General features: G+C 43.1%; 1 protein-coding gene across 1 annotated transcript in view; it reads right to left on the bottom strand.

Moving 5' to 3' along the window:
• Nucleotides 1-14,149, bottom strand: part of lrp13b (low-density lipoprotein receptor related-protein 13 b) — a 28,707-nt gene that overhangs the window by 8,319 nt on the left and 6,239 nt on the right. Inside the window, exons 13-43 of the mRNA XM_085413658.1 lie at nt 13,830-14,138; nt 13,336-13,560; nt 13,100-13,228; nt 12,764-13,012; nt 12,382-12,612; nt 12,029-12,277; nt 11,451-11,939; nt 11,083-11,298; nt 10,787-10,966; nt 10,393-10,656; nt 10,010-10,225; nt 9,706-9,885; nt 9,306-9,572; nt 8,765-9,031; nt 8,379-8,594; nt 8,058-8,234; nt 7,673-7,795; nt 7,425-7,580; nt 6,731-7,204; nt 6,331-6,546; nt 6,027-6,206; nt 5,779-5,901; nt 5,322-5,486; nt 4,980-5,195; nt 4,671-4,900; nt 4,438-4,567; nt 3,894-4,087; nt 3,588-3,774; nt 723-935; nt 382-565; nt 88-289 (exon numbers count right to left, since the gene is read on the bottom strand). Of these exons, the coding sequence (XP_085269784.1) occupies nt 88-289; nt 382-565; nt 723-935; nt 3,588-3,774; nt 3,894-4,087; nt 4,438-4,567; nt 4,671-4,900; nt 4,980-5,195; nt 5,322-5,486; nt 5,779-5,901; nt 6,027-6,206; nt 6,331-6,546; nt 6,731-7,204; nt 7,425-7,580; nt 7,673-7,795; nt 8,058-8,234; nt 8,379-8,594; nt 8,765-9,031; nt 9,306-9,572; nt 9,706-9,885; nt 10,010-10,225; nt 10,393-10,656; nt 10,787-10,966; nt 11,083-11,298; nt 11,451-11,939; nt 12,029-12,277; nt 12,382-12,612; nt 12,764-13,012; nt 13,100-13,228; nt 13,336-13,560; nt 13,830-14,138 (6,857 nt within the window). The remainder of the gene's footprint in view (nt 1-87; nt 290-381; nt 566-722; nt 936-3,587; nt 3,775-3,893; nt 4,088-4,437; nt 4,568-4,670; nt 4,901-4,979; nt 5,196-5,321; nt 5,487-5,778; nt 5,902-6,026; nt 6,207-6,330; nt 6,547-6,730; nt 7,205-7,424; nt 7,581-7,672; nt 7,796-8,057; nt 8,235-8,378; nt 8,595-8,764; nt 9,032-9,305; nt 9,573-9,705; nt 9,886-10,009; nt 10,226-10,392; nt 10,657-10,786; nt 10,967-11,082; nt 11,299-11,450; nt 11,940-12,028; nt 12,278-12,381; nt 12,613-12,763; nt 13,013-13,099; nt 13,229-13,335; nt 13,561-13,829; nt 14,139-14,149) is intronic.

The raw sequence follows: 14,149 nt of genomic DNA on the forward strand, positions 1-14,149 counted from the left end.
CTATTAAAGGCATCTCAGACACCACATCTGTTTTGCCTTTCTTATGTCTCTGGGTTCTACTTGTTTTGCGGTTTGACATTCAAATACCTTGATGTTGCCTCCATCCAGAGAGGCTGAGCCAATGCAGCGCAGTTTCTCATCTGCCCAGTACACTCTGTTATCTAGGAGGTCATAGGCCAAACTGACTGGCCAACTCAAACTGTGGCTCACAACCACCTTCCTCTCTGAACCATCCATCCCAGACTGCTTAATCTGAGGCGTGCTGCCGATCTCAGACCACAGCATCAGCCTAAGAACATTAATTATACAATACATGTCTGTGATGTCGAAGCTGGAGTGCTTTCGTATTACAAAATAAATGCACAAAGCAGAGAAACTCACCCTTTATGTGGCAGCAGAACCAAGGAGCTTGGCTGCTCCAAATCTTCTCCCAGGACCACAGTGCAGTCCTGAGACCTCACTGTGGCGTTGCTGAGTTTCACTGCCAGAATTTGACCAACCAGGCCATCCACCCAGTATAAATTCTTACCCACCCAGTCCACTGCGATAAAATCAGACTTCACACCTGTGAGATTTAATAACAGCATCTCAGATTCTGATGGTTCACCATCTGAATCTATCTATATTTTTAAGTGAGGTCCAGTGAGGTCCTAAATTAAGTAGATTCACTACATTTCCAATTTTTAAATTCACACACACAGGCCCAGATTACGAAATTTTACCTTTGACCAAGTTTCCTCTTTTGTCTGGGTTTCTCATGTCGACCCAGCGGATGCTCTGGTAGTCAGTGCTCAGCCAGTAAATCCTTTGTTGAACCCAGTGATAATCCAGTGAGAAGGCGGGTCGACTGGTAGAGGTGAGGAGACGCAGCGTGCCACTATGGACTCCCAGCAGGAACAAGTCTGACTGCACTGATGCCAGAAGCAAGGGCTCATCTAGGAGGAAACATGACAAAGTTACTTTTGTGTGTCTTCTGTAGAAGAAGTGATACAACCACACACAAAAACTAAAGGCCAAAGACTGTCCAAGTCTGTACTTTCTAAACATAAGTCACTACTAAATACATTTTATTAATGTGTTGATTACTTTCTCATCTAAAAACTATGGAAGCTTATAGTTTGAAGCTCAATTCTTCATGGCATAGACTCAACAAGGTGCTGAAACATTCCTGGTCCGTGTTGAGATGCTGGCATCACGTAGTTACTGCAGATTTGCTGGCTGCACATCCATGATGCAAACCTTCTGCTACACCACATCCCAAAGGTGCTCTATAGCAGTCTTTCTCAAACTGTGGTACGTGTACCACCAGTGGTACTTGGGCTCTCTCTGGTGGTACGCAGGAAATCTGCAATTTTTGTTTAAGATTAAATTATATACAATTGTAGAGGTATGCAAAGATGACACGAGAGTACCAGAAGCTCTTCTGGGAGCCGAAGTCAATCAGAAAATGTCTCAGAGCGCGAGTCCTCTATGAAGAGCAGCCTTTCCTTATCATCACAGCCGCTACAGAGCGCTGAAGGGCTTGTTTCCCTGGGCCTTAAAACTGCAAAGGCAGCACGGCTCTGTCACTCTGATGGTAAAAAACACAGGCCTTTTTCCGCAGTGCCGCAATCCCAGCCACCATCGATGAGTTGAAGACCCCTGGGAGAATTGGTGGGGGCGCGGGAGATGCCGTCGGTGAGTCGGGAACTATTGCGTGGATGCCGAAGCACCTGATGCTTGTGAGAATGCGATCCACTTCTATTATGTGGCAGCAGCAGCACCTTGAGAGTGGTGTATTTCCCTTGGGTGGGTGGGGAGGTCCCGGACGAGGGTCATCAAATGGCAAGTGGACAGCGGATCCAGTGAGGCTACCACACGATGGCATTTTGTGTTGTTGGCTGAAATGCCATGCAGAGCAAACTGGGCTTCAACGTGCACGAACCACGAAGCCAAAAATCCAGCGTCTTAACCACCACAGCAAAAATTAAAACATACAGCTCTGCTATCGCTTCTGAATGAAGACCGAAAACGAAACAGCAGTGGCGTTTGTAGGGTTACTGAAGTTGGGCTAGCTGGTATATAATGATGTGCTGTGTGGTGGCTAGCTACACAGCTATAGTTAGCATAATATAAACACAGTGACGCTGGAGGATGAATACTAACGTTTTCCACTCCATAAAGGTTAACGTGAGGGTTCGCGGTGGTTAGGGACAAATTCAATCGCATGGCAGGATGCTCTAAACGGACCAAACTTCAGTCAGGAGAACAACTGAGATATAAGGTTAGTCATTAACATACTGCTGCATGGGCTGGGCTGTAGTTACATCGTAAGGTTTTAAAAACGGAGCTTTAAAATGAATAGTGGTAATAAAAACAGAGAGAGGCCGACAGTGATCCCTGACTTTTTTCAGGAGCTTGTTCAGATTAAATAGAAGATTCAAAGCATTAAAACATGTAAAAAAACACAACATCCTTAATAGACTCAGAGTAGTTTGGACCCGGGAGCAGGGTTCATCAGGTCATCACTTAAAGATTGGATATCCCACCTGCTGTGAATGTTTTAATGCAGTACAGGTGTTATTTTTATCATTATGTCACATCCTGTTTATGACAGTTACAATAAATAACACTCATATAAGAAATAAAATTGTCTGTGTAAACTGTATGTGGTGTTAAATAGGCCTATACTACTAAAGTTTGAGAACCACTGCTCTATAGGATTGAAATCTGGTGACCATGGAGGGTTTTTGTGAACAGTGTTTTTTCCAATCTTCTGTTGTCCAGTTTTGGTGAGCCTGTGTGAACTGTAGCTTAAATTGTAGTTTCCTATATTTAGCTGACAGGAGTGGCACCTAGTGTGGTCTTCTGCTACTGTAGTCCATCTGCTTCAAGGTTCGACATGTGTGCTCAGAGATGCTCTTCTGCATAGCTTGGTTGCACCAAGCGGTTATTTGAGTTATTAGTTTAAAGTAGTCTGGCCATTGTTCTCTGACATCAACAAGGCATTTTCACCCAGAGAGCTGCTTGTCACTGGATAGTTTCTCTTTTGTGACCCTTCTCTGTATACCCTAGAAATTGTCATGGCATTTTCTTAATACACAGACTAACCTGCCTGGTTATTAAAATCACTTTTCTTCCACAATCTGATGCCCAGTTTGAACGTAGCTTGTCTTGATCCTGTCTACAATGCATAAATACATAGAGTTGCTGCCGTTTGCAAGTTAGGAGTAGCTCAGTGCAGTGGGACTTTGATGTAATATACAGTAGTTTGTTCCATGGCCTCAGTCTGTTTTTCCCCCGTGTTCTCTGATAAATATAGTTTAATTTTGCTTTTCTGACATTCAGCAATCATACTGTCACATTTCAAATAAATCATGTACATCTCCTTTTGTGTATGAACAATACTTGAAGTGACTGACTTTGTATGTTTTGACACAATAGGTTTTGACTGTTAGTGCCTTTTGCTCAGATGAGCCTATGTTATGAAAAATATAACTGATTTTAGTGGGGGAAAAAAGTGACAGTGATGTTCCTGATGTGGTAATAGTGACAAAATGATGGAGAAAGAGTCATTTAGAGACAGAATGCATCCAGACCAACTGCACCTTTCGTCTTGCAGCTTTTGTTATCAGGTTCCAGGTAGAAGCCAGGGTGGCAATGACAGCTGTAGGATCCACGGGTGTTCCGACAAATGTGGTTGCATACGGCATGAGGTGTTGTTGTACACTCATCGATGTCCACACAGTGTGTGGCTCTGGACATCAGTCTGAAACCCGCAGCACAGTAGCACTTCTGGAAAAATACGGGAAGATGACATTTCCAGGATAAGTTCAGCAGAGATGTGATGATACATATAGTTACCATTTATGAGAAATTGCCAGATAACCAAATACACATTGTTCTGCACTGACCGGACCATACGGTGTGCTGACACAGCTGTGGTCGCATAAGGGAGCCGATGGACTGGAGCAGCTGTGCTGCACACAATTCACACCCTCATCTGACCCATCAGCACAGTTAGTGACGCCATTACACACCAGGTTAGTGTCCACACACTCTCCACTGCCACACTGGTAAAGATGAGAAGGGCATATTTTCTGGCTACCTGTGAAGATTAATAGATGAAAAATACAATTAAAATTAATGGTGAATGTGTGTAATTTGTTTTCTAACTACACAGCTTCCCAACAGTGAATAAAACCGAGGATTTCCTCTAGTTTAAAAACATCCAGAAACAGAAAAGAGGTTTTTAGGATAGAAATTCTCTCATTTTAATGGGCAAAAATGTGGGTCATTTGAAGCACCACAGGCATACTCTTACTCATTAAAAATAAAAATGCACAAATTAGGGATTCAAATTACAGTCACTTTGAAAATGATGAGTTCCCCTTCTAACTAATCAAATGTGTGTGAATCCGTCCAATGAACTATGACATCAACAGTGAACATGCTTACATTTTTCCTCGTCGATGCCATTGTAACAGTCCTTCCTCCCATCACACCTCCATGACAGAGGAACGCACTGAATGCTGTCTCCACACTGCCACTGGAACTTTAAGCACTTTGCTGGAGGAGCATTGCAGTTCTGGACAGAAATGATAATGATTACACGCTTTGCTCTGTTTTTCTAAGCATTCCCTTTCTTCTTAGCTCGACAAATCAAGATGTACTTGACTTTCATTCCCCACCTTCTCGTCTGAACCATCCTGGCAGTCGTCCTCGCCATCGCAGAGCCACTCTTTCTGCAAACACTCATGAGTGTGTGGGCATCGGAGTTGTGTGAGGCAGCGTGGGGGCCTCGAGCAGTGCAGCTCATCAGAGCCGTCACTGCAGTCGGCATATCCGTCACATCTCAGTGCCTCAGACACGCACTGACCGCTAACGCATCGATACTGATGATCCGCACAGGACACCAAACCTGGAAAGAGGAAAATAAACGTGGATGTAATTTCACGTTTGCATGCTTTGCTTTTCTGAAATTTCTGAAAGGCACCCACCACAGTTTTCCTCATCTGACCCATCAGCACAATCTCTCTCTCCATCACACAGGAAGCTCTTTGGTATGCAGCGAGTATTATTATCACAGCGCTGATGGCAGCCCTCAATCATAACTGAGCAGTCAGTTTCATCAGATCGGTCCAGACAGTCATTTTGCCCGTCACACACTCGCTCTTGTGGGAGGCATTTTTTCCCATGGGAACACTGGAACTCACCTGGGAAAGAGAAAGACCATTTTCCTTCAAGATAATCAGACATGTTTCCTGCCATTAAAACCTTAGATCAGTATTTTTCCAACTCAAAAGGGAAAAAAAAAGAAAAAAAAAATATATATAAGGCACCTGCTTTACACTGAATAGCACATCCCTCTTCATCTGACCCGTCCTTGCAGTCCTTTTCTCCATCACATAAGTGGCTGTACATGACGCACTCCAGGCCGTCGTCGCACAGCTTAAAACCATTGCGGCACTTCAGAGGAGTCGATCTGGTGCTGAGCTCGTCAGAGGCTTGGCAAAGAGAAAAATAACAAATCAAAAGAAACTAGCTTAGATTGAAAGGTGAGCAAAGTAACAGCAAATTAGGAGATTTTCTAGTTTTGTTTTCAGTTGTTGGTTTAGCAGTGTATGTTTTAGTTAGTATGATGTTTCAAACTATGGTTGCTATTGGGTGTAGAAAGTGCATCAGCTGTGAGTTGGGGTTTTTGTTTAGCTAGAACTACAAGTGGAGGGAGAAGGATCAATATAATATTCCTGTAATTTCCCAGTTGCATGTGCTGGTCTGCTTTCTGTCTCGACTTACAGGTGGCAGTGGGATTTGGTGACTGACAGTGCTTCTCATCAGAGCCGTCGGGACACTGGGCTTGGCCGTCGCACACTTGCATTTCAGGGATACACTGTTTGTGGTCACTGCACAAGAAGTCATCTGATATGCAGGAACAAAAAAGGTTATTTAGGATTTCAAAGCTCACAACCAAGCACTTCATTTTAAAAAAAAACTCCCCTAGAGTGAATTCTGGTAGCTTTCTCCATAGTAACTTCTACTCTTACTTGAGTTTTCGCAATGAACCATACAGCCGTTTTCATCAGATCCATCAGGGCAGTCTCTTTGTCCATCACACAGCTGATGTTTAGCAATGCACAGTGACGATCGAGGGCAGAGAACTGAAGGAGGAGTGCACGGTGAAGCAAAAGGAAAAGCAGGAGCCTTGGTTGTTGCAGTGTTGTAGTCTGCAAAGAAAGGAAACTATTAAACTGGTGTTTCATTTTGTAACCTGGGACAACATCAAATAAACCTTATTGAAACATTCAGTTACTCTGCTTTGCTATTCCAGTTTTAGTTTTCAGTACTTACTGCAGCCCACTTCATCTGAGCCATCCACACAGTCTTTTTCTCCATCACACAGGAACTTCTTTGGGATGCAGCGCTTCCCGTCAGCACAACGATGCTCACAGCTCTTGATTGGTTTCTGGCAGTCAGATTCATCTGAATGGTCCTGACACTGCCACCTCCCATCACACACCTGAGCCTCGGGAATGCACATTTTCCCATGGGCACACTGAAACTCACCTGGGGTAGAAAGAAGACAATCATGGACGAAGCCATTTGCATCTGCAACCTCACATGTACAGGTTTAAACAAGGCAACATTAAGCTCATATCATCATCATCAAAAAACAAAGCTCAGACATTTAAAAGATGAACTAAATGAAGTTTAAATTGGAAAAATAAAGAAATAAACCAAAAAACCAAACCTCTTTTGCAAGTATTTTGACATCCTTCTTCATCAGATCCATCCATGCAGTCTTTCTCTCCATCACATACGTGGCTGAGTAAAACACACTCTGTGCCATCACTACACATCTTTGCGTTCCTATGGCACTGCAGCACATCATCTTGAGCTGCAGGAGCGGCTGCACTAGGACAGTTCAGTTCATCCGATCTATCTTGACAATGAGAGAGTCCATCACAGACCAGACTCTTGGAGACACAGCCCCTTCGGTCCTTGCAGAGAAAGTCTCTGTCATCAGGACACTTCTTCATGCACTTCTCATCGGAGCCATCGGGGCAGTCTTGTTTTCCATCACATATATGTGCTGGTTCTATGCACAAAGTGGAATCTGGACACAGAATTGAAGGACTGATGCAAGGCTGCTCTGTGCGAAAGTTGACGGAAGGAGATACAGTTGAGCCGAGTGTTCCTGTGTCAGTAGCCATACTGGCACCGTCTACAAAAATATTAAATGAAATGAATCAGCAGTGCTGTAGACTTCAAGATACCATTTCTGCATTATAAATTAATATAGTTGCTTTAACTAAAGGGCACATGGAAGTACTTTATAGTGTTCCATCTATTACTAGCTCACTACAATCAGTCTTTAAAATAATTCAACAGATGAATACAAGAAATGATACAAATAATATGAAAATTATACACTTAGAAATTACCAGCCACACATCCCTCTTCATCTGAGCCGTCACTGCAATCCTTCTCCCCATCACACACATGGCTGTACATAACGCACTCATGGCCATTTTTACATCGTTTGAAACCAATGCGGCATCTGAGAGGAGTTTGTCTGGTGCCGAAGCCACTCATGGAGGCTTGACAGAGAGAACATTATGCGTTAAAGGGCAGACTGTTTGGGCAAGCAAACGATCAAGTCACACATTTTCTTTGATTAACCGCATCTTACAGGTGGCAGTAGGATTTGGTGATTGACAGAGCTTCTCGTCAGAGCCATCGGGACACTGGGCTCGGCCGTCGCACACTTGCATTCCAGGGACACATTTTTTCTGGTTGCTGCACAAGAAGTCATCTGATGTGCAGGAACAAAAAGGTGCAAGTTTGAGAAGCACAGAGGTGGCTATATAACACTGGAGACAACACTTGAAGGATTTAATGTAAGCTGCTTCTACAAGATATCAGAGCGCCTATGATGCTTGATGAAAATACAAACATGATTCAAAATAAAGAACTTCACCTTCTCTTTGAATCTTTCAAACAGCAAGTGCACATCCAAGTTTGGATGTGGCTGCATGAATGATGCTACCTTTCTTTATGGTAATTTAACCACTTACTTGGGTTTTCACACTGGACAGCACAGCCGTTTTCGTCAAAACCATCAGGGCAGTCTCTTTGTCCATCACAGAGCTGATTTTGAGAGATACACAGTGATGATCCAGGGCAGAGAACTGAAGGAGCAACGCAAGGTGATGCAGTAAAGACAGGAGACTTTGATGGAGCAGCAGCCTGATCTGGAAAGAACAAACTGTTAGCTTTAGCATGTAATGTCTATTAATCTATTAGCAAGAGTTAAGACAATAGAAAAATCAAAAAAAAAATTTATAGTAAATTTGCTTTGTTAGATTCATTTGCTATTGCAGCTTCTCAGTACTTACTGCAGCCCACTTCATCTGAGCCATCCACACAGTCTTTTTCTCCATCACACAGGAACTTCTTTGGGATGCAGCGCTTCCCGTCAGCACAACGATGCTCACAGCTCTTGATTGGTTTCTGGCAGTCAGCTTCATCTGAATGGTCCTGACACTGCCACCTCCCATCACACACCTGAACCTCGGGGATGCACATTTTCCCATGGGCACACTGAAACTCACCTGGGGTAGAAAGAAGACAATCAAGGATGAAGTCGCTTGCATTTGCACCCTCACATGTACAAGTTTTAAAGTAAAACAGATGTTATCATTTTCAATAACATTAAGTTCACTCTGTCAGGGTCAAAAAGCTATTTTCAGACACAGAAAGATTACATGTAAAGTGAAACAACCTTTTTTGCAAATTCCTGGACATCCTTCTTCATCAGATCCATCCATGCAGTCTTTCTCTCCGTCACATACGTGGCTGAGTAAAACACACTCTGTGCCATCACTACACATCTTTGCATTTCTATGGCACTGCAGCACATCATCTTTAGCTGCAGGAGCGGCCACACTCGGACAGTTCAGTTCATCCGATCTATCTTGACAATGAGAGAGTCCATCACAGACCAGACTCTTGGAGACACAGCCCATATGGTCCTTGCAGAGGAAGTCAGCTATGGAGAGGGGAAAAAACAAAAATCAAAAAACAAAACAAAGATACCAAGCTGAAGATATATATTAAAAAAAAAAAAAAGAAAAAAAAAAAAAAAAAAAAAAAAAAAAAAACTGCCTCCAAACTACTTATGCTTATACAGAACAGCTATGAGACTGAATAAATATTCAAAATGATTATTATTTTTAAAACTGTCTGACAATTAAAATCACATCTTAAATAATTAGCTAGATTCTGTAGACCAAGCCTTTTTTCATAGCAATTCAAGCACTTACTTGGGTTTACACACTGGACCGCACAGTCATTCTCATCAGATCCATCCATGCAGTCTTTCTCTCCATCACATACGTGGCTGAGTAAAACACACTCTGTGCCATCACTACACATCTTTGCGTTCCTGCGGCACTGCAGCACATCTTGAGCTGCAGGAGCGGTCACACTAGGACAGTTCAGCTCATCTGATCCATCCTGGCAATGACGGCGTCCATCACAGACCAGACTCTTGGAGACACAGCCCATATGGTCCTTACAGAGAAAGTCAGCTATGGAGAAAAAAAAACAAGCATAACAATCTACCTTACAGATCAAAATATAACTTTTTCAAAACTCATGTCTTTATTTCTTGGCTAAATGTGTAGACTAAGCCTTTTCTTCATGGCACATTCAAGCACTTACTTGGGTTTACACAATGGACCGCACAGTCATTTTCATCAGATCCATCAGGGCAGTCTCTTTGTCCATCACACAGCTGATTTTGAGAGATGCACAGTGACGATCGAGGGCAGAGAACTGAAGGAGGAGTGCACGGTGAAGCAAAAGGAAAAGCAGGAGCCTTGGTTGTTGCAGTGTTGTAGTCTGCAAAGAAAGGAAACTATTAAACTGGTGTTTCATTTTGTAACCTGGGACAACATCAAATAAACCTTATTGAAACATTCAGTTACTCTGCTTTGCTATTCCAGTTTTAGTTTTCAGTACTTACTGCAGCCCACTTCATCTGAGCCATCCACACAGTCTTTTTCTCCATCACACAGGAACTTCTTTGGGATGCAGCGCTTCCCGTCAGCACAACGATGCTCACAGCTCTTGATTGGTTTCTGGCAGTCAGCTTCATCTGAATGGTCCTGACACTGCCACCTCCCATCACACACCTGAACCTCAGGGATGCACATTTTCCCATGGGCACACTGAAACTCACCTGGGATGGAAAGAAAGTAATGACAATCAGCTGATCTCACAACTCCACTTGAAAGTACACGTGTTGATGTGACTTTAAATACAATTTCTTTTAAGCAATAAAATAAAAGTTTAAACAATAAACAGTTAAATAAATGACATTTAAAGTGGGGGAAAAAAAACCCAAACCTTTTTTGCAAATTCCTGGACATCCTTCTTCATCAGATCCATCCATGCAGTCTTTCTCTCCATCACATACGTGGCTGAGTAAAACACACTCTGTGCCATCACTACACATCTTTGCGTTCCTGCGGCACTGCAGCACATCTTTAGCTGCAGGAGCGATCTCAGTCGGACAGTTCAGTTCATCCGATCCATCCTGGCAATGACGGCGTCCATCACAGACCAGACTCTTGGAGACACAGCCCATATGATCTTTGCAGAGAAAGTCAGCTATGGAGGGAAAAAACAATCTACCTTACAGATCAGAAAAAAATATAACTTTTTCAAAACTCATGTCTTTATTTCTTGGCTAAATGTGTAGACTAAGCCTTTTTTTTCCATGGCACATTCAAGCACTTACTTGGGTTTACACAATGGACCGCACAGTCATTTTCATCAGATCCATCAGGGCAGTCTCTTTGTCCATCACACAGCTGATTTTGAGAGATGCACAGTGATGATCCAGGGCAGAGAACTGAAGGAGCAACGCAAGGTGATGCAGTGAAGACAGGAGACTCTGATGATGGAGCAGCAGCCTGATCTGGAAAGAAAAACCTGTGTTAGGTTCAGCATGCAGCAGCAATGTGAAACTTATAAAAACTAGGTTTGGTTCATTTGAATCTTCTGGTTTCCTTCGTGCAGCTTCTCAGTACTTACTGCAGCCCACTTCATCTGAGCCATCCACACAGTCTTTTTCTCCATCACACAGGAACTTCTTTGGGATGCAGCGCTTCCCGTCAGCACAACGATGCTCACAGCTCTTGATTGGTTTCTGGCAGTCAGCTTCATCTGAATGGTCCTGACACTGGAACCTCCCATCACACACCTGAACCTCAGGGATGCACATTTTCCCATGGGCACACTGAAACTCACCTGGGGTAGAAAGAAGACAATCATGGACGAAGCCATTTGCATCTGCAACCTCACATGTACAGGTTTAAAGAATAAAAGTTCTGATCAGTTTCAATAATATTAAGTTCATTACATCACGGAAAGATTAAATATAAAGTTTAAAGTGAAACAACCTTTTTTGCAAATTCCTGGACATCCTTCTTCATCAGATCCATCCATGCAGTCTTTCTCTCCATCACATACGTGGCTGAGTAAAACACACTCTGTGCCATCACTACACATCTTTGCGTTCCTGTGGCACTGCAGCACATTTTGAGCTGCAGGAGCGGTCACAGTCGGACAGTTCAGTTCATCTGATCCATCCTGGCACTGAAACAGTCCATCACAGACCAGACTCTTGGAGACACAGCTCCTTCGGTCCTTGCAGAGAAAGTCCTCAAAAGGACACCCTTTCACACAGTTCTCATCAGATCCATCATGGCAGTCTTTTCTTCCATCACATATCTGTGCTGGTTTAATGCACAAAGAGGAATCTGGACACAGAATTGAAGGACTGCTGCAAGGTAGCCTGTAGTGAGGTTTAATGGATGGTGTGAGGAGTACAGGAGAATCATTTGAGGGCCGTCTCTCTGTTTGCATTGTAGAATCTCTCTCTGCAACATCTAGAAAAATGACACCAAGAAGCAGAAATTTAAAATTATTTTAACGGCAATATATAAAACTTGAAAAGAAACTTGGCATAGATACTAACTGCATCGTTCTTCATCTGATCCATCTTGACAGTCTTTCTCTCCATCACAGACGCTGATATTGAGGACACACTGATTCCCATCTTTGCAGACTGTGAACCCCAAACGGCATTTCAGAATGTTTCTCCCAGGAGCAGCCGTGGCTGCACTCGAACAGTCGACCTCATCAGAGCCGTCGTAGCAATGAAATTCACCGTCACAAACCAGGCTTTTAGATACGCAGCCGCGATGATCTTTGCAAAGAAAGTCATCTGGAATAAAATTATTAAACAGGACATACAGTGTCAAACTTTTGAAGACATAAAATGCTAAATATTTTTAAACTGAGAAAATGAAATACTGATTTGGTGCTTACTTTTTGAGGGGCAACTTTTTATGCAGTTCTTTTCATCAAAGCCGTCAGGGCAGTCACTATGTCCATTGCAGAACTGGTCTGGAGATATGCAGAGGTAAGCAGAAGAAGGACAGAGGACAGAGGGACTGGTGCAGGCCAGGAGAGCTCGAGGAGAAAGAGTGGTAGGACCTGGAGTTTTGTTTGATTGGTCCATATTAGTTCTTGTGGTAGTCATGTTCTGTTGCAGGGCATCTTTAAAAGACAAATAAGGTGTCATACGTTAAACACAGTGACAAGAATACTAACGAAATAATAAAATGCATTACAAAGCCAAAAACTAAACGTACACCAAAACATCACATCGCTAATCAAAAAACGGTTGATTTTGTTTTAGGAAACTCACCGCAGCCCAGTTCATCTGATCCATCCGCACAGTCGTCCTCTCCATCACACACGTGACTATATAAAACACAGTCTTTGCCATCTTCACATGGCTTTGAGCCTATGCGACATTTCATCACATTTGACCGACTTGTACGAGGAGCTGCAGTTGGACAATCAGCCTCATCCGAGCCATCGGTACAATCAGACCGACCATCACACACAAGACGTCTGGAAAGGCAACTGCTCCGGTCCTGGCATTCGAACTCCTCTGAAATCGAAAAACCTATCAGTAAGTCTCAATATGTTTTTGAGCTGCGTCGCCAGTTATAACAAGAATGTCAGCTTGGGCATTTACCTATAGACAGACAAGCCCCAGGACAAAACTCGTCATCTCCTTCCGGGCAGTCCTTTTTCCCGTCACACAGCTGAGCTTCTGAGAGGCAGACTGATGAGTGTCTGCACAAAAACGATGGTTTCCTGCAGGCTTGAGAATGTAAAGACAATGCAATGGAATTAATGAGATGATCATGCATACCAGAAAAATGTCAAAGTGCTATATAAATCTGTTTCTGCTGTGACAGATGATCTTACTCTGAACTGTCTGAATATCTATGGGAGCAGTGATTACTCTGATCACATGACCCGTCACAGCTGCATCTTGAATGGGGCTCCCATCACGCTGATCCCACAGAGTCATTACGTTGTCTGAAACTGACAAGAGAAAAGGCTCGAGGGCAGCTACAACTGAGCCCGAAATCTTCCATCTTCTTCCAGCTTGGTGGCTTCTCTCTCGCAGCAAACTTAATGTTGTTAAGCCTGTCATAAAAAAAATAAGTCTTAATTAAAGGCAACATTAAAGTCTGTGAGGTGACAAGTTCATCATTTTTATGTGGTTTGCAAATCCTGAGATTTGCAAGTATGCAAAACAAATCTGAATGAGTGTGGTTTGGAAATTTTAAAGTTATTTTCTCCAAAGTTTGAGTTCATAAGCTGAAATTTTGATATAACTAACCCCCCAAAAATGTATTTATTATCCCCAGGGATCATAACAAGCTTCCACACACCAATCCAGCGATAAAACTAACCTGCCATTTTTGAGTTCCACAGCAGGCTATTAGCCCTGAGGTCAAAAGCGATGCCCCCACTCACTCCTCCAGCTATGTGCAGCAGCTCTTTAGCGTCACCTCCCAACATGCTCATGCTGAGAATTCGATCTTCTTCTAGCCAGATGATGGTACCCCGCAGCCAGTCCAGATACAAGTTTTTAATCTCCTTTGTCGTGTAGTAAAGCTGCTTTGGGTGGTAGCTGTCAGCTGTGATTGTTCCGATGGTGTTTCGATGACATGACACCCAATAAAGGCTTCCGCTCCTCTGGTCCACATTTATCAGACAAACTAAAAAGAAA

This window comes from Rhamphochromis longiceps, linkage group LG7 (genome assembly GCF_057381845.1).
Source record: "Rhamphochromis longiceps isolate RC_006_pf linkage group LG7, R_longiceps_female_GT1.1, whole genome shotgun sequence".
Classification (NCBI taxonomy): Eukaryota; Metazoa; Chordata; class Actinopteri; order Cichliformes; family Cichlidae; genus Rhamphochromis; species Rhamphochromis longiceps.